Source organism: Xylocopa sonorina, chromosome 12 (assembly GCF_050948175.1).
Source record: "Xylocopa sonorina isolate GNS202 chromosome 12, iyXylSono1_principal, whole genome shotgun sequence".
NCBI classification, from domain to species: Eukaryota; Metazoa; Arthropoda; class Insecta; order Hymenoptera; family Apidae; genus Xylocopa; species Xylocopa sonorina.
This window is the reverse complement of record NC_135204.1, coordinates 4,367,982-4,388,362: the sequence shown is the minus strand read 5'-3', so window position 1 is coordinate 4,388,362 and position 20,381 is coordinate 4,367,982. Positions and strand designations below refer to the sequence as shown.

General features: G+C 39.5%; 2 protein-coding genes across 2 annotated transcripts in view; both read left to right on the top strand.

The window, feature by feature from the left end:
* LOC143429767 (uncharacterized) overlaps positions 1-20,381 on the top strand; it is a 206,034-nt gene that overhangs the window by 45,473 nt on the left and 140,180 nt on the right. The gene's annotated exons all lie outside the window — the stretch shown is intronic.
* Positions 1-20,381, top strand: part of LOC143429817 (uncharacterized) — a 62,454-nt gene that overhangs the window by 37,026 nt on the left and 5,047 nt on the right. The window contains exon 3 of the mRNA XM_076905613.1: positions 18,633-18,776. Within this exon, the coding sequence (XP_076761728.1) occupies positions 18,633-18,776 (144 nt within the window). The remainder of the gene's footprint in view (positions 1-18,632; positions 18,777-20,381) is intronic.

Below are 20,381 nucleotides of genomic sequence, written 5' to 3'. Positions count from 1 at the left end.
CTGACTTTGCGTTTAGTAACACACTTTTCAGTGATTACGAGCTTTCTAATTCTTTTCGATATTTGTTAATAATTATTGACCAGTTAACTGTGGAATTTAGTTTGAAAAGATCAGCACAGGGTGCGGAATTAAACGCAAGCAACGACGTGTATACACGTCGAACGTAGGGCAAATGGTGCTATTATACATTTTACCAAAAACGAGGAAGAATTACATTTTTATTCGTCAAAAAATCTAACAATTCGTTTCTGAATACGTTATTCTTACTAGAAGCTTGAAAATTGTCAAAAAATAATAAAATACGTAAACAAGAGGAATTGAAGGTAGCAAGAATAAACAAGAAAAATAAGAAAATAGTTTACAAAATTTCAAGCTATGTATATAAAGGCAACATACCACCAAATAATATTCTTATTATATTTTATTCAGATTTCGAGTTTTTATAGTGAATGATAATTTTTTTTTACACGACGAGTATATACGTCAAACGCACAGCTGTAGAGATTTGGTCTGACGAGTATGCACGTCGAACGCACTTAACTGGTTAAAGTATAATAACTAAAGTTCTCAAATGCATTGTTTCTGATAGTCAGTTAGAAAATGCAGAGTCTTTGTAATTCGAGTAGCATAGTTTTACAGGACTCTCAGAGGGTAATTAGAATTTGAATCAAGCTCGACGAACACAGCACTGACACGTGTCAGTTTGTTCCATCTGCCAGCAATCGATGATAGCGCGTTATCTATCACGGATCTGGCTGGGGAATTAATAATATAATTCCCAGCGATAATGGGATTCTATTCGTGGATTGCCGAGCCACTCGATAGGAAGTCGTTGCAGCTGTTGATGCTCGTGTTCAGCGGGGGATCGTGAGAGCTGTTTCGCCTAGATGGAAATGAGGGTGGTGGTTCTGGCCTTTGTTAGTTCAGCGCCTGGCCAACGAAGCTCTGACGCTCGAACGGTTAGTTATTTCAGCTTGGTCATTGCGATGCGCGATCGTTGACTGACGGCGTGTTGTACATGTGTTGGTGGAACGTTATTGCCTTCCACGTTATCGCGCTGATTTATTTATAACCGATAGAGCGGAACGGTGCGATGTACTTCCGATATGGTTCGAAAATAAACATTGGCTAAAATCTCACTTCCTTATGATTTTGTATTTTCATCGTGTTTGCGATTTTTTTTAAACAACAGATAAAGGATTTTTAACGTTCGTTGGTGGGAATAATTTAAATTGAAGTCTCGTTTGAATTCGTTAGTGTCTTTTACATTTTATTCCAGCAAAATTAAATACACGTTTTCTAAGTTATTTGTAAAGTAGTTTGTAACGTGCAAGTCCTTTTTGAGAAAGTTAATAAAACGATTGGAGTTCTATATTAATTACATATATTTTTACAATACCTTAAATAATAGATAAAATATTTGATTATGCAATATCGCAAATTTCAGACAACATAAAATTTCTTCCAGACGAAAACTACTTATTATTTAAACAAGGCATAATTATCCGCTTAAGATTAATTTTCTGAATTCTGTTAACCAGTTAAGTGCGTTCGACGTGTACACTCCTCGTGTAAAATAAAAAATTACCATTCACTACAAAAACTCGAAATCTCAATAAAATGTAATAAGAATATTATTTGGAGGCATGTTCCCTTTATATATATAGCTTGAAATTTTTTAAACTATTTTCTTATTTGTCTTGTTTACTCTTGCTATCTTCAATTTTTCTAGTTTATGTATTTTATTATTTTTTGACAATTCTCAAGCTTTTAGTAAGAATGACGTATTCAGAAGCGAATTGTTAGATTTTTTGACGAATAAAAATGTGATTCTTCCTCGTTTTTGGTAAAATGTATAATAGCACCATTTGCCCTGCGTTCGACGTGTACACACGTCGTTGCTTGTTTTTAATTCCGCACCCTGTGCTGATCTTTTGAAACTAAATTCCACGGTTAACTGGTTAAATAAGGAAACAACGCGAAAACATAATAAATTCGAGGAAAATCATATAATTTCTCTGGTTCTCGAATAAATTCCAAGTGCGCCGCAGCGAAACGTCGAAGGGAGCGTCTCAGATCGAGCAGAACAGAAATCGCGGGCGACGCTAAAAGTGGAGAACCGCCACGGTCCCGCGGACGGGTAACAGTACGGGAGGAACGTGGAACGCGTGGTATCAAGCATTTTCACGCGACCGTGACTTGCAGCACCGCGTCATCGACCAGCTTCCTGGGTCTCCGCGGGTCTTTAAACTCGTTGCATCGATAGTAGCGTGCGCTGGGAGACCTTGACCCGCGGTAAAGGAAACAGAGCCGATGGTAGAGGAAGTAATAGCGGTCTAGCTGGTGGCTGAACGATAATGGGGGCCCTGCTGGTGTGCCTGCGGAGCCTCGTGCGCGTTAATTACAGGTTACGTGACTTTTCGATCCCCTCGCGATCGTTACCTCGCAGATTGATCGAGTTTTTAGAAAAGTACACGGTGGGGCGAAGGTGGAGAAAGGGAGCGCGAGGGAATGCTCGAGATTGCGGCTGCGAGCGCAGTGGAGCCTGCATTTCGCGAACCGAGGACGCGTGGTAGCGCACGTATCCCTGCTGAGGACTCGTTAAAGGGCAGCCTGTAATTAAACGAGAGGGTTGCTCGTATTTACATCCGACTTATCGTGTAATGCACGGTTCTGAGGTCGAAGGGTCAAGTGTTTTATATAAGCATACTTAAGTATTTGTTTTTATCCAACTAGTTTAAAAGTTTCTAGAGAGATTCGTTTCATTGGAGTTTTTTATTCGAACTTAATTATGTTTTAGTTTTTACACATATAGATCAGTGGTTCCTAATCTTTTCTAGAATGCAAGATACTTTTGCGAGCAATTTTCTTTAACGAATCACTTACTTAACTTGATATAAAATACATACGCTTGTCATCAGTTATTCTCTTCGAAGTGGACAGTTGCAGTTCAAAATCACTGCTTATAGTTAAGAAAAATGACTGTGCAAAGTCTGCACGTGTTTTTCTTTCAAGTTTTTAGGCATAAACAGTTGGAGACCCGTTGGATCGATGGGCTTCTTTCGCTGTTTATATACAGGATCCTATTTCTTAACGCAAGATTAATTTTTACTTTTACGTTGATGTAATCCAACATCGCATTCGTAAAAATTTTGTGATTGTAATTTTTGTATATTTGACCGTTCAAATGTGATCACACACTTTCGATTTGCGACTAAGTCCACGGAACACTGGTTGAAAACCACTGGTACAAACTCTTCCATCAAAAGATAATATTATCAACACAAAAACAGTATCTAAAATAGTAACTGCAGAAGTTATTGCAATCGAAAATAAGATATAGTACTGAAGATAGTTTAATTATTTCAAATTTAATTAGTAGAACTTTAATTACATCAAATTCAAACATTATCGTTAACATTTAACAAGCAAAACAGCAAGCCTGTAAAACATAATCAATTTCAACGATCGTATCAACATAAAAACGCAATCTGCAGTGTTAATTCTCTCTCAGAAGCAATTATAAGTTTCCCCGAAGAGATTAGACGATAATGAATAGAGTGGAAATAAAAAGTGACACAGATAGATGACTCTGGACGATTAGAAACGGATCGCATAGTTGCATTTGGCAATAGCCGACGCGCGGCTGTAACTCGTGGCAGTCGTTGCCAATAAATGGATCGGCTAATAGAACGTCTGGCATGGCGGATATTGTTAGCGCCGAACCGGCGCACTTTGTTCCCTTTCGTCGGAATGCGCAGCCGCGTGCACCCTTCTTTACGTTGCAACACGATGCACCTCGCGGGTCCTCGTGACCGGTTTGCTCGAAAGGATCCTGGCGTATTCTCCAGATTACTGGCGCAACCTTGCGATCACCAGCCAGCCGAGCGGCTCTGGGAATCGTTCGGGTTACGATTTCAAGGCTGGAGAATGTTGCAACGCGCGGCGTACACGCCCGTGCGCTCGCGGATTCCGCGAAAAAGCCTATCCGTGTTCGTTTAGGCGGTATTGGGTCGTAACGCACGGGACCACCGTTTTCCGTCCCCTGCGTTAAGTGCACTTTCGTTTCTAATTAACATACCTTTATGGGTCGAAGTCTACGCGCGTCGTTTTGGTCGAGGCCTTCTTTATCGACGCGATATCGAACTTTTCAACTTTGCGAAACGACGATACGTGTTTTCTAATGATTCTTGGTACGAAAATTTGCAATTTGTCGCTGTTAGATATATAGTTATTCGATAAAATTGAAATGAAGGAAAAGTGCAATACTGATTTGCTATGTGAAGCATGTAATAATTAAAGGGAACATGTGTTCGAGGAATTGCTGAAGATTTTGCAATATTATTTCAACTGGTCGTATCAGAGAATAGAGAATTCAAAGGAATATTTAAATAAGACAAAATTATCAATTTACGTACGTTTGTATCATATATTTTTTAAATAAATTGTTATTAATTATATATGGTATACAAAGTATATTTTGAGAGAATGAATGATACGTAAAGACAATGTGTTTCTGAAAATATTTGCTGGTTAAAATCAGAATGAGTTCAAGGTTATGTTTGTTCGTTTACCTAATTCCAATTTGCATGTGTTCTGGTGATTAACTCCGAAACCGTTCGTTTGCACGCGCTTCATTCATTACATTGCTAAGTAGACCATTCAAAACTGTTTTTCGTATTATCTTAATCAACGCGCGTACATTTGAATAATTTAAGCATCACCCGTTTATATACTAACCGCCTTTTTATCATAAGCTATTTCTGTTATGAACCAGTTTAAATATACGTAAGATGCTCGTTCACTTGGTCAGTCCATATTACTTACATAACATGTTTAATATCCCTATTTAAATTAATTAACCACCCTTTGTGCTTTATTTTTACGGCAGATTCAATTTTATTGGTCATCCAATATAACTGTATCAACACAGATTACATTTCCATTAGTGGAAATATTATTCCAATATTAACGAAATGCAACCTGAAATTCTAATTTAAACATTTCTATACTAAGAAAATATTGTTTCTCTGCTTGAGGAAATTTTTTTAATATAGGAGTAACAAAATGTGAAGCTTAACGCAACGAAATTACAATTAAACACAATTTACACTTATGAATATAAGGTCATTTGTGTGTAGGAGATTTGGACGAAATTAAAAGGTGAAACCATTATAGTTAGTTAAAAGGAAGCCGAGACATTGTTATACTAAGAGTGATGGCATGAAAAAATAGTATAAATTGGTAATAATGAAGAAAGCAATTCAACCAAATCTAAAACTTATTATCACAGAAATCGCGTTAGATGAGAACCATAGTAACACTATCTTCGCATTACAAAAAGTCCCACTTCAAGAACTCTCGAAAACAACTACTTAGGCAATTTTAATCATAGAGAAGCCATTAACAGTGATTCGCAAGATTCAAAAAATCTAATCCAAATCCAATCAGTTCCACGCTGAAGGCCTGTCACGGCCAATGAAAAACCGCTGGAAATCGAGTTAGAAACCAAGTTCACGTCGGCGAGGCGGTATTAAATTTCGCTCAACCTGACCAGAGGCGGCCGCGTGGATTTAGGAACGCTCAATGGCGCGTGAAATATCGATGCCCGGATCGGAGGCGCGCGTTTGTCTCGCTTTCGAAACGAGGCGAGCAGAAAGACGACGGTGGTAGGAGAAAAAACGCGACGGATTAGCCGACGCCGGGGATCGTTGGCTGGTGGGCAGCCCGGAAGAAATCGAGAGTGGCTTGACAGGAGAGCCCGGGACAAGGTCGTAATCCCGTGAAGGAGGTTGGCTGGCGAGGAGAGAAAGCATTTAACCGTGCTGCGGGGTTGCGCCTCGCTGAGGGGGCCCCCGTGTGTTCTCGAAAGTATCGACGCGGCGCGGTTGCATAAGCAAACGATCCTGACCCGGGGCTATGGGCGAGAGGGATCGATTTAAGTTTTCGTCCCAGCCTACTTCGTACGGTTTACGAGCGGATTTACGAGGATCGTGAACATATCCGCGGCTGGGACGCGGTGCAACGATACGGAAGATAGAAAGTCGAGATACTGCCTACGTTCGCGATATATAATTCGATATTTATTAGAACAAGCCGATCGTGAGCTTGATTAATGATCGCTGGGTGGTGTCGGGCCGCGTGAGTGTTGCGCAGATTGCAAAATTTGTCGCCTGGCTTATCTTTAGAATACGATAGGACATTGTTAAATATCTCGCCTTTTTCTAGACTCTTTTCTCGTGCGAAGGACTTGTTACGAAACTGTTTAACGCGCGCTGTAATAGGTTTGCTTGATTTATTTATTTTCTGTTCTTCGTTCCTGTTTAAATCACTTGTGTTTTTTTATTATAATTTGTATGGTAGTTCTTCTCCTTTTTTTTTGTAATTTTAGTGTTAAACGCGTTAATTTTTGTTTGTGATATATTTATTTTTAATGTAACCGATAAGATTTCAGAATAATAAATATTAATGAGGTATCAAGTCAGTTCCTTTTGTCTGAAAAGCTTGGATAGACAACCGACAAAATTAATCGTACAGGCATAAATGCATACTTTGACACACGTAAGTCAAGGTGATAATTCGAGAAAGAGGCAGCAGCATTGAAATGGGTCGTCGCGAATACTAGAAATGTAGCTTCGTCCCTGTGATTTCTTTTCGTCGGGCGTAAATGGCCATTAATTGCAATTTGGTCGACAAGAGGATGAAAAACGATCGCATCGATTCAGTTGCAAATTATTACGTACTACGCGGTGACGCGTGATGGTAAATAACCGGGTGTGAACGGCTGTGGTGTAGATCGTATGTCGGATTAGCAAGGATACATGTGGCGATCGTGTGTCACCCATTTTATATAAGAATGCGCCGCACTGATTAATAGAAGCTGGCGATAAAACTACTTCCATGATCACTTAAGGTTTCACACTTGATAATTATTTATATGTATTTAAATTGGTACAAATTGTATACATTTTTTATTACACTTTAATAGGTCCTTTTTTATCATTGCAATGTGAAATATAAAATAATATGTAACAAATATAAAATATACTATTATTTTATTTTTTTAGTTGTACGATATTATTTTAAATTAGAAAAAATTGTACAGAATATTATTTTTTCATCTCCAGATCCATTCCCCCAGTTTACATAGTAAGAAAAAAGGAAAAGTACGTATTAGTTGAGTGCTACAGGTAGAACCCTAATGTGTCTAATGAGTACACATACAGAAATAATTCGAAGGACTCGACAAGTGGTCTAAGTCCAACTTTCTAAACGGAATTTAACTCTGACTTTCTCGATTTTCATGCACTGAAAAATGTATGTAAGCCGTATAATCTAATAGTAATGAGTGTACTATACATTACAGCGGGGCCTGTATCTAATCTTGAGGCAGCGGAAGGCAAAATGTGACGATAGTGAAATTCTCCGAGCATAAAATTAATATAAAAGTGAAACTGAAAATTGATATTACTTGATAATATCGTTTACATAAGGATTAAGTGATCCGGTTTAAGTATCACTTTCTTTAACACTAAACATTTTGCGTACTATAGTATCGTTGTATAATTTAATGGTGTTTTTGGAGATGAATCTTTAACAAAATGTTTCTTTCATCCAATTCTTAACTTAAGGAATATTTTTCTTAATATTACAGCTTAACGAAAAATATTTAAATAGCCCAATACAGGATGTATAAATCGAAACACTCTGTACATGGAAAATATTCTATAATTTACACTACAATTAAATAAAAACATGTACAATAACTTACATTGGTTCATAACCACGTTTTCGAGAAAATGAAATTTTCAAATCTAATTTGGTTCATCTTAATTGACTAATTTCCTGTTCAAGACTTAAAAACACAATAACTTGTACTAAACTTTTACGTATTCCGTTTTCTGTAAAAGAAATCAAGACTGAATAACGATCGATCACCTCAGCATCCTTATTTTACGTACACAACCAACCCAACGAAAACTTCGAATTAAACCTGAGCAACTAAACTCCAATCTTATGGATCAACTTAATCCTTGAGGGCGAAAAGAACCGGCAAAAAAAGGATGGCAATTAACCACGGCAGCTTTCCCATGGCAACCTAAAGGAAATTCCGAACGGAACTGCAAGAACCGTGCCCGTTGAAAAACCGCTTGGCTCGCGAGCAAAAGCAACACCGCTGAGATCGACGACGTCCACTCGATACTTGTGTTCGCGCGAGCGCAGCGCCATCGTTGGTCTCCTCAGGTGTCGACGATCGAACCGCGCTTCCACGGCGAATGGGACGAAATAATCGGTGGTTGAAAAAGCGGACGAGCGGTTTCCGTGAAACGATCGCGAGGGTGTCGTTCCCATCGCTAATAGGCTGCCTCGTTCCATCGCGAACGGTGTCTTCCGTGTGCATAACTGTCGCTGGCCGGTGTGTTACGGTTTGAAAAACGAGCCACCTATTTCAGCCAGCCGATTATTACGTGGAACCATTCAAGCGGGAGTCTGAAATGACGGAAACCGTGGCGAGAGATATACGAGTGAGCGGACCCGTTCAATGCGACGAGATTGCGCGTAAAAGCGTTGGACCTGCTCGCCTTCGCATTGATTAATCCCCTTTTAATTGTACATTGATCGTTCTAACGGTCCGGGGGCTGGTGAACGGGTATGGCACGTCCGCCAGCGCCAATTAGCCTGGCCCCCTGATGGATTTTGCGGAATGAACGGAACACTGGGTAGCGGTAAAGTGGTCTTATATAACAATCGACGCGAGGATACGATGGGGATATTATAATCGTGTACGTGTTGGGTAGCGGCTTTTTCTCTGGTTTTTATTTGCGTTCGTTAAATGCCAATGCAGACAGTACTCTTGATGGGGCATAGAAACGCGTGGAATATGTCTGAGACTTCAAATTTGTTCCATTCTAGTAAAATGGTAAAGCACATTTGCTGCGATGTCAGTGTGCTACATATTACTCTATCCTTTGATGTATATATTATACTCTATTATACTAATTACTTTTGAATCGCCTTTCCAAATCAGCCTAATTGCAAATGGACTCTCAGAGTAGAACTGAACAGCTGTGAAAAATTTACTAGGGCGTACGAGCCTAATAAGCGCAATACCCGCTAGTGCTACAGTGGAATAAATAAAAACGTAACAAGTCAAGTTAGGAATGCGTGAGAGTAGAGATCTTGCAAAATTGATCGATTGCATACGTAAAAACGAGACCGTTTCAACGATGGCGTTGAAAAAGGACAATAGCTAGTGTTGATGGCTTTCAACGATACAGATCAAACGCTAAAGCACACGTAAGACAAAAATCAAGAATAACAGAATTCGCTCAAGATAAAGTAAGTCGCTAAAAATCCTCCAAGTGTTCGTGCGACGAACTTGTAAATCTTGCGCTGCGAATCGCTCTGCAACGGTTACTCGCGAGTTCTCGCTTAATCGTTCAGTTCCTATTTAATAACTTTCTGACCTGAATCGACGCTGACAATGGCAACGGCACTCGACGCATCCACAAAAGCCGCTACAATAGCGCGCCGGGTTTCTATACCCACTGCCACTCAAAACCGTACGCATCAATACGAACGGGAGGAATTAGACGGACAATTGGATATCGTTCATCACTGACAGAGAGGTGACGTGACGGCCCTCCTACGCGCTCGCCACTTGAGGGACCAAGCCACAACAGTTTCTCACTTAACCTTCCAGTTCCTCTAACCTATCCCGCGTTCAAGTCACCGAGCTGCTAGGTAGCCTTATTGATGAGTCCATCAAAACGCCCAGGATGAAACGCTCTTCCGTTTCCTTGTCTCCTTCTCCTTCTCTCGTTTTCAGCCGTCCTGAACTTCTCTTTGCTTCTCTGTCTCGGCTCGACGTCGGTAGATAAAAGAAACAAACAAATATAAGTTCCATAAATACAAATTACAACAAAGTTTGAAAGCTTTATTTTATATAATTAGTAGACAATATTAAATACAAATACATAAAATCCATAAATACAATTTCCATAAATACAAATTACAACAAAGTTTGAAAGCTCTATTTTATATAATTAGTAGACAATATTGTTTACAAGTAGCAGTCGAGAAACTGTCCTTTGAAGTAAATCTCAAGTAATACACTTGAAATAGTAGAGAGTTGGTGGCAACACAATTGAAAATATGGGGTGCGATGAGTTAGTACATTACTTAGTGAAAATTATTAAATATTAATGCTATCTTTCAAATAATCAAAAGAAGTTTAATACATCTGAACGTATACATACGTGTCAGTCAATCTTTGAAGAGATTAACCTGTAAATATTTCAAATATAAATCATCTACTGGTTAATGAGTCATACTAATGTCGTTTGTGACTCCTTAATTTGATAATTATTAACGATAATACGAAAACAATTAAAAAAATGTTCGTCCATATTACAGAGAGTAAAATATCGATGAAAAATGCTATTTAATTACTGACCACAGCAAAGAAATAAATTGACGAGCGCAAAATTTACCAGCAAATCGCTCGAACAAGGGAATGCGCTTCGTATCTGTCGAGGGGGGTAGCCTCAACAAAAGCGCGCAGTTTCATCTCGCAATACGAGAAAACTGTTTCTCCGTCATGGTTCGCGGACCAGAAACAAGAAGTCGGTTACCTCCAGATGGGTGATACTTTTCCGGTTGAACAGCTGTCATCGAAGAGAGTATCGTGAAACGCCCACAAGGATAACATTCGCCATATTCCAGTGCAACATAACAATACAGTTTTCTATTTCTACGACTGCAAAATACTAATTTTCTCAAGATTTTCAAACATGAAACATAAATTTTTCTTATATTATTGAATCTAATAACTGTTTTTAATATTAAAAATTATAAAGTATTCGGATAATTTAAAGTATAATGTAATATATCGAGCGTTCGACAAGAATTGCTATAAAATGTAAGAATAGATTCTACAGCTTTAACAATCTGACAGGATACGCGTGCACTGATGCACGAGATTCCAAGATGCTAAGGTTCCATCGCCAATGCGACGCGTGACGAAAGTTCTATACTACTTCGAGCGACCACCCACGTCGTACTAGGAAAGGGTTCGTATCTTTGTATGGCGCGCGCATTTAACAAATTTTTCAGATAGTTTTTCTGAGATACTGTTATTGTTCTCGATTTTGATCCGTGAAATCATTTTCTACACCCAGGTATCAAAAGTGTAAAATCGTATTTCTTCGAAACAGAATTTTTTGCCACGTTTACCAATTTCATCGATTCATTGAACAAACGTGATTATCCCCTTGCCGCGAAACAAGTTACTTTTATTTGTACAACATTTTGCAGCGTTGAATGTGAAAAACAAACGCAATTATCGTGTTTCAAATATACCATTATTACCAGCTGGAGAACGTTTTGCTTGACTGTTACCAAATCGTTAAGCGAACAAAAAGGGAGTAAGATTGTAATGCAACGGGTATTACTGTAACAGTAGCTGGATCACTCGGTTTCGTTTCACCTGAACTGCGAAATACACTGTTTGCATTACGGTTGCACAAACCTGCGCAATTAAGTTCTACAATGTTTCGAATCTGTAAAGTAGCAACGAATGATAATTATAAAACGCACGTTACGAAAAGTCTCGCTATTTCGAAACACACGCACTTGTGCCGCCGCAAATAGTACTTTAAAGATAGCTGATCGTGAATTCCAATTAACTCCGATATAATCACAACGCGATCGAATTAATATCGAATCAAATACATCGATCTTAAAATGTCGTAATAATTTAATATGTAGTTACATAACTAATGAGGTAGAATAATTTCTGGAATTACTTCCATGAGGCAATGCCATGACATTCTAATTAACGATCCATCGAACCTTTGGCCAGCGATTCAATTAAATTTTTCGCTCAACCCTCAGGCACATCGACTATGACTCTCAAAATCTACCTTTCACCTGCTTTCAATCTCAATTTACATTAAGAATACATAAAACCCTACTAAAATATACAAGTTAACAATAAAACGATATTCTACATATTCCTATAAAATAAACAAAAATTAAACATTAATTCTATAAAAATAAATTCAACATTCATTGCACATTAATCAAATAATTACATTCTATTTACAATATCAATTCTTGTGCACCAGAGTTCCTCTCCTATAATTCCCACAATTCCTGCTGCTACAACGCGTAACTGAACACACATTTGACAACAACAAGACAGACATTTACAATATCAATTCTTGTGCACCAGATTTCGTCTCCTATAATTCCTACAATTCCTGCTGCTACAACGCGTAACCAAACACACATTCGACAACAACAAGACAGATATTTCAAATATCAATTCTTGTGCACCAGAGTTCCTCTCCTACAATTCCCAAAATTCTTGTTGCTACAACGCGTAATTAAATACACATTCGACAACAACAAGACAGATATTTAAAATATCAATTCTTGTGCACCAGAGTTCCTCTCCTACAATTCCCAAAATTCTTGTTGCTACAACGCGTAATTAAACACACATTCGACAACAACAAAACACATAAATAACGCACCATAGAACGAACTTAATTTCGTGAAACGAGAAGCTGATTTTACGACACGGTGCTGCCGACGAGTGACCAATCTCAATGGTGGGGATGAGTACACAGACGAGCAGTCGAACGCGTTAAATGGCGCATCTTCCTAGAACAAGCAGGGGCCCCGTTGACTTCCTAGTCTCGCGGAACGATATCGTGAAAAAAAAGAATTGCCTTTCACGCGGCGGACGTTACGTGCGACGAGTCCCATTCGTTGCGCCGGGTTTGGGAACGTGGGGAGCGTCCTTACAATACCGTTTGAATTCCTCCGTTCGCTGGAAAGTCACGGAAGCCTCATCCACATAACGTAATGCGTTTATCAGATTCGCGGTAATATCGCGCTGATTATGTACACTCGGGGGCCCTGGGAACGCTGGCAAGAAAGTATTTCTAACGAAACGACGCTGGTGTGGAAAGTTCTGGTCGCGATCGAGGATCACGTCGATCTTATCGCTCGCTGTCACCGCTAATTAAATTTTCATTGTTCCACGGATAACGAAAATAGTTGTATCAAAGTGCGGACGCTGACAATTTTAAATATCGACGCTAGATTTTCTTTAGCATTTCTTTTCGTTAGTTTTTGCGTTTATGGGAAACGAGGAGAGTGCTTGATACTACTACGTATGTAAAACAATGAAATTGTTTACCAGTTTACGTAACGATTTGGTTGCGAACGTTTGTGCAACGCGAAACTTCTGTGAACGCGATCGAAAGAAAATGGTGGCCAAATAGAGATACGTTTCGACTTCCAAATGTTGCAACGCGTGTTTCGAATAGCGCACGACTGTGTGAAATATCCGAGGCGCACGTTGGAACAGTTGAAAGGCGCAGTGGAATTAACTGTACGGGTAAAGATTCACTTTTTTTCGCGCCAATGCATCCTGCTTTTGAGTACAATGGCCCAGGAGAGGATAGGAAACGTTCGAACGAGCGTTTCGTTTGTTACGATCTCAATATTTCATCGTGTCCGTAGGAAATGAGCGGACAGCGAGGCAGAGACAGTTCTAATGACAGATTGAACACGCGGATGCAACGTGGCCCATCAATGGCGCGTCGAAAGTGAAATCCTCGCGGCGGATAATTTGAGAATAAACTTGAGATGCGCCATCGAGCTCGCGCAAAGTTTCGTTGCATCGTTTCAGAGTGGAAGTTGGATTGTACCGAGTGAACTTCTCGGACGAATGACGGCTGGCTGTAATTTGAAGAATTGTGATTTGGTCGTGTTAGATTTTGCTGCTCAGGATTTATGGATGATGTGGTTTTAATGCGCGTTTTGATCCGTGAAAGTTAACTCGGGAGATGAAGATAGATTGTAGGTTGGAATAGTTGAACCACGTATTGAAATAATATCGTCACTTTTGCGTGACTAATCTTCTCATTATACTGTGAAATTTCAGATAATGAGATTGCACTGAGAAGAATTCGAACAAATGTTGAAAGATCTGATTTCAGGAATAGAAGTGTTTATTTAAGCAAAATCAAATATTAATATGCTTTGTCAATGTATTTTTTTTTTAATAGATTAAATAACACGAGGGAAAGATGTAAGAATTAATTTTACAAGTGAAATGTGCATCCAGTTGGCCTCCATTTTGGTGTACGCTCAACGAGCTCTTTTTAAGTAGAAGAGGTCAACGCTTTCCCAGCCAATGTACTTCTACGAACGCTCACGCACATAAATACTACAGAAAACAGAAAGGATTTTTGGTAACTTGATAGTTAAGAGCTAAAACTTTTCTAAAAGCATTTTAGTTGCAAATATCATTAACATTTATACATTTTATTCGTTAGATTTGGTTCTGAGCGTTTGAACTCAGACACCATAATACGATCAACGATCCTCGTTGCTGCAAACATTCTTACTTCAAATAATTACTTTACAGTAAAACAGTAAATCATTTCTCGAAAAAATGTTTAGTCTTAACTTGGAAATTATTCAAAATTCTGATCATTTCTGTACGAAATTCAGTTATTTACAACTGTATAGCTACAACAGAGGCGACAACTTTCAGAAACTTCGTGAAACGCGAAACTTTACAATGAAAAACCGCGAAATCTCTGAAAGAAATAAAAAAGCTCGACGAAACGAAAAACAAATTAAACACCGTCACAGGGTTAACTCTGCTCTATCATCGACTTGTGGTTGCTCCGCACCTTTTAATTCCATTTTCCGTGATCCGCTTATTGGTCGTTGGTAAAGGGTTCGGGAACGGCATCGCCACAGTTGGTAGCTAAATTCATTTGCTCGCGGATAGGCATCGATTACGTGCTGATGCACGGACACGGTGTTCACGTGCGTGCGCACGGGAACGAAATAGGCCCATAGAGCGACACAGAGGCAAAGGAAAAGGAGAGAACAGCGGTGTTACGCAACGTGAAAGTCGCCGGCTGGAATTCATTCTTACTTCCCAGCTTGCCCTGACCTCCGAGATAATGAGAGCGATCTGAATAAGTCCGATTGGCATGTATTTGGCAACGTTCCGCGGGCCTAATGAGCATCGGGTGCCAGCCTGATTTCTTTTTCGTTTCTCACAACGAACGATTAGCATACGGCTACGTTCCTCCTTGCGTAATTCGACGGCGACGTAATTGGTTACCGCGTGTATGAATATACACGGTCGCGTGGGTATACACGCGCGAGACATGCCGCGATATAATCTCTGAGGAGGGAAATTATACGCGACGTTGTCAGCTGGTCGAGCTGGGGTGAGAAGAAAGCTCGCCATCGCGAAGGAAGTGGACGCTGGAATCGATCGATTCGGGGCAACAATGGTTCCAGGCGGTTTTTGGCAAGAACACCTCGATGGGTGCTTCGAGGTGATTTGTTGTTTAGAAATTGCATGGTTTAATGGTAATTTGATTACATTCCAACCTACGTGACGTAGAGATGTCGGAGGAAGAGCACTGAGATGTTGCAAAAGAGCGAGGCATCGTTCACCGTTTGGCCTAGTTTCCTTTTTAAACCTCAGCATGCAGTTATTCAATTATCTTGCCCTCTTTCTTGTTTATTCAGAATTGAATAACTGAGTTTTATTAATTAAGATTTGTGATGACAAGAAGTTGAAGCAGTCGCATTGCTTATATTTATTGTCGGATTAAATTAGTTCAGAAATGTAGATATTTAACCTCTTCAAAGATACTGATATATCTATAATTTAATTTCTTTTAATTTGTCTTTAAATTACACGTGTATCAGCGTCAGTTTATTGAATATCATCGTGAAGAAACAAAAAATTCAATCAACACGCGAAAGTTATCAAGAAATCTATTTCTACAGATAAAATTCCGGATCCAATTTCCATACAACCGTATTTCCTTTCGTGATCGAAGCACGTTCAGAAACGGCTGAAAAAAAAAGAACCACAAAAGAGGTGAGCCTCCGTCGGTCCACGAGCCAAAACACCGCAGAAGAGCCACGACTGCATTGTTCACGGGACACAGGTTAATCGAATATTAATGGCAAAACCGTACCAGCCAGCCGTAATAGAATGAACTCCAATGGCGATGCATTAATGTATATCATCGCGTGTTCAAGACTCTCTGCTTATCTGGATAGATCGTGTTTGAGTAACGGTCCGCAGCGTGAAGTATCGCGAATATACACTGGCTGTGACTGGTGTTGGACTTAGAGCACTAGGAACTGTTTTGAATAGCTAATGGAGACTGTTGGTGGAATTTTGGATTCGTTCACAATTGGATATTCTTGAAAATTTTACGCTTGAAAATATTTCGGATTTTTAAGAGGTTTTTTCAGAGGTTCCTTCAAAAGTTGAAATTTTTGAAGGTAGCTTAATTATTACTTATGCAATGTAATAAAGTTTAATAATATACTAGTTTTCAATTTTAAGATTCCTTAATATTGCAAAACACATTTCTGTCTATTTAGGTTCTACATTTGTTTCCATTTTCTATAAAACTATTAATTTTTCCGCAAACATCCACAATCTAATTGTCTCAACTTTCAACGTTCAGATACACGATTAAAACCAATAAGTATCTATCGAAAAAAGAAGAACACTAAGGGGATGCGAACACCCTCGACAATAAACGCTTCTCCAATATCACTCGATCGGAATACTATCGCTACAGACAACATAAATTCGTCTCTCAAACAATGCATCTCACCGCAACCCCATAATTTAACGGAATTATCCCAACACACAACAGCACCGCCGTCCGTTCTCAACAGCACCAGTCAAACCTGACGTCCTATCGCTTCGCGTACCGTAAACGGTGGCCAATAAATAAAAGCAAGTCCTCTTACAAAATTTACTCGCGGCAGCGCGTATCAAGTATTTTTTACTTTCACGAATACGACGACGTACGGCCGTAAACGCGTTTATTGCGACAGCGGCAACGACGGTGCCGGATAGTCGTCGAATACGACGTCGGAAATTCGTCTGGCGGGCACGCAACAGGCGTAATTAGAGGCCCCCACCAGCGAAATTTATCGCGCGCCGTTAAGTGTCGCGGAGTCCCTTTGTCTTTGGGGGGGGACGAGATTGTAATTTAATCTAGCCTGGCAGAGCGGGCTCGATCGACGATAAATTTCCCGTCGTTCATAAAACCGGACGCGTTCTATCGGCGATAAAACACCCACGTTAATACATTCGCGGAAAGGACGTTCCGCGGAAAGGACGGAACAATCATCGGGGCTCGCGCATTAGTACTAGCTGTAAATCAATTCAAGATGGCGGAAATACGATGTAAACCGCTTGCAAATCGATTCAGCGATTTATACGCCCCCATTGTACGTGAAGTCGGGACAACCGGTGGATGTTTTTACATTCGGCTATAAATTGCACGGTGAATCGGGTGTATATTCTGGAAATCGTCGATAAATTATTAATTTAAGCCTGAAAACTTTGCGTCCAAGGGCTCCGTGGATTTTTCGTCGCCGACCATCCTCGATCGGCGATAATTCGAGTGATACACCCAGTCGATGCTCGATTCTAATGGACGAAACGGCGTGTACATTCCTGCACGCCCACGCGATACATTCACTACATTCCATAAAGTTTGGTAAAAAATGTTTACGTACGGAGGAGTTCGAGATTTTCATATCTAACAGACGTTACGGCTGCGTTGCTTTCCTAACCTCTACGTTCTTTAAGTAATTTCAGTCACCAGCGTTGAAATAAAAGCGAAACTTTATCAAACAATGGAAATGAACCGCAAATATGATGATCGAACGAAATAATGTAATAAAAAAGAATCGTTCGTCGAAGAATGATAAAATGTGTCCAGTAAATTATCCACGAGAAAGGAAGTTTAAGAATCTCGTTCACCGGGTGTAAAAAAACTCCGCTGTTCACTTCCTTTTTCACGTCGTGTCGTTTGATCGTCCTAGCAAAGTGGGTCGAATTGGCATTGTGATTTCGCAAAAAGTTATTAGCCATCGATCAGAGGTTACGTTAATGCCGTTGGCGTGGACGTGAGTTTATGAAAGGCCGGTTTTTCATCGTAAACTGGAATAGCAGCTCGCAGTGGTAATGTTCCTCACGTTCGCTTTAGAACGAACCACGTGAACGCGCTAACGAATCGCTGTTGTGTATGGGAGTTGGAATGACAGTGCACCAAGACCCAATTTCTGAGGGCCCGCAATACCTCGCACACTGCTCTCGAAAAATTTACGTTGATCGCTACAAAACCCTACAAAATCTTACCAATTAATTAATGAATAAGTACAACAATGTTCTTATAATTTTGTCTCTGTACAAAACAGTAACTTCGTTGTTTCAGACGAATCGGTAGTTTTAAATAACAGTGATGGATAAACTATAAATTATTCTATAATTATTTAATTTTAAAAGTATTATATTCTTGTAACAGATTTGATTGTATTAAAAAGTATTTTATAATTGAATAAAATAAAGATAGAGATTTAAATAATCAATATATAAATTTAATAACAAAGGTATTTTAAATTAGAATAAGTTTAATCAATTATTATTTTCAATTATAGTATTATAATCTTCTTATAAAAAATGTAATAATTAATTTACCTGTCCAAATCACATCTTTCAATCATATATTTTTGTCTTACAAATAAATCTCTGTTCGTTACAGGCTGGTTCTCCGTTGTCTCGAGCAATAGTGGTACCGGAAGTGCCAGGGTGTACCGGAGAGTAGGGGCGCTGGTGCGAGCCGGTGTTCCGGCGTTTCTGCTCGCCAAACCTCTGAGAGCCTACACGCTGACACACTCCAAAATGGGTGAGTTTCAATGGCATTCAATCCAGCTGTACAGTTATTTCATAAATGCCGTATAATTGCACGTTTCGCAAGGAAGTTGTTCGTTCGTTCGACCATTGAAATCGAAACGTGGTTGTATGAAAATTGATAACACGAAAGTCGACGATACGAACGTGTCATAATTTTGATATCGTGATTTATTGCTACGTTTGATGGTAAAATCGTGGGCGTTTTTATTGTAACGTGGAGAATTTGCTAGATTCTCAGTGAAAACGAGTCTGTTAGACACCAGTTTGGAACGAACCATCCGTTTAATTAATTAGGTCTTCCGTCTGTTGCGACACGGCGGAAAAAGGCAGCGGGGTTTTTGTTCGAATCTGAATAGAGGTTTTTAACGCGACGTAGCGGCATCTGAATAAGAGAGGTAGCTGGGAAATTTATGAGGAAACAACTGGTTTATGAAGTCATTATCTTGTGTACTTTCGCTTGCTGAAAAGAAAACGAGAAGTCCACGTCTTGGAGAATTAATGGCGGTATTTACTGGATGGGGAAATACGTTTCACTGCTCGGTTGTTATTTTAACGGGGAATTGTGTTCGTGGCATCAGAAAAGGGAGGAACGAAAGTGTTGCATGATTCTCTGCGCGCATCTTTCCGAAATGCAATATTTCGAATTTATATTTTGAGAGAATATGAAGTTCCTGAATTTCTAAAAAGAATCAGGAAACCAGTTCTTCATCAAATTATTTAAATTTCGCAAGTAATAATAATTAGTGGAGAACAAATGAATATGATAGTTCATACTTTATGGTTCGTGCCATATTTCGAAAAACAATACTACATCATTTCAAAGTAAAAATTATAAAGATAAAAATGAACTAACTGATATCTATGATTTCATAAAAAATACATAATAGACATAGAACACCATGAAAACATAAAGCAGAAGAACAAAATACCTACAAAATTGGCTGTCCACATATATTCAATTAAGAGAATTATATAAGGTACCCAAAGTTTGTTAACATTATGCAATATTGCTAAAAATGTACATTCCACCTGAACAGTATTGCATTTTGCATTAACATAATACACATACGTGAATAAACGTTAAATAAAACATGACAATTATTATTTTATAATTATTACTTTTAAATTTGCACTAAACGTGACACAATTTTCAACAAGTTTACGCTCACAGTATCATAAGAGCAAGATTCTCAAGCGCTAACAGTAGTCAAAGGGTTAATAAGAAATCAAGTTCTCGTAACATTTCTGCAATAAATCCACCGCGATGTCGCCGCGTACTCCCATCCTTCCCACCGTGGACACCAAACAGGACACGATCCGCCAGACGGATCCTCATGGGAAGCCCCTCGTCTTCGACATGCGTTACGAGCGTGAAACCGTGTCGAAGTCAAGACTGTCGCTATCCGAGTCCCTCGTCTAGGACGTGACAATGCATCGAGGCCCCGGTGCGTGCGCGTGCACTCACGCAGGGCCCGTGCGACGGATTATTCCCTTGGGTGCAGCGACTGGCCGTGACACGAATGTCAATGTGTCCGTTAATGCGACTGCCCGACGTGGTCGTCCGTACGTTTAAACGCAGGCGAGGGGCACCTAATTT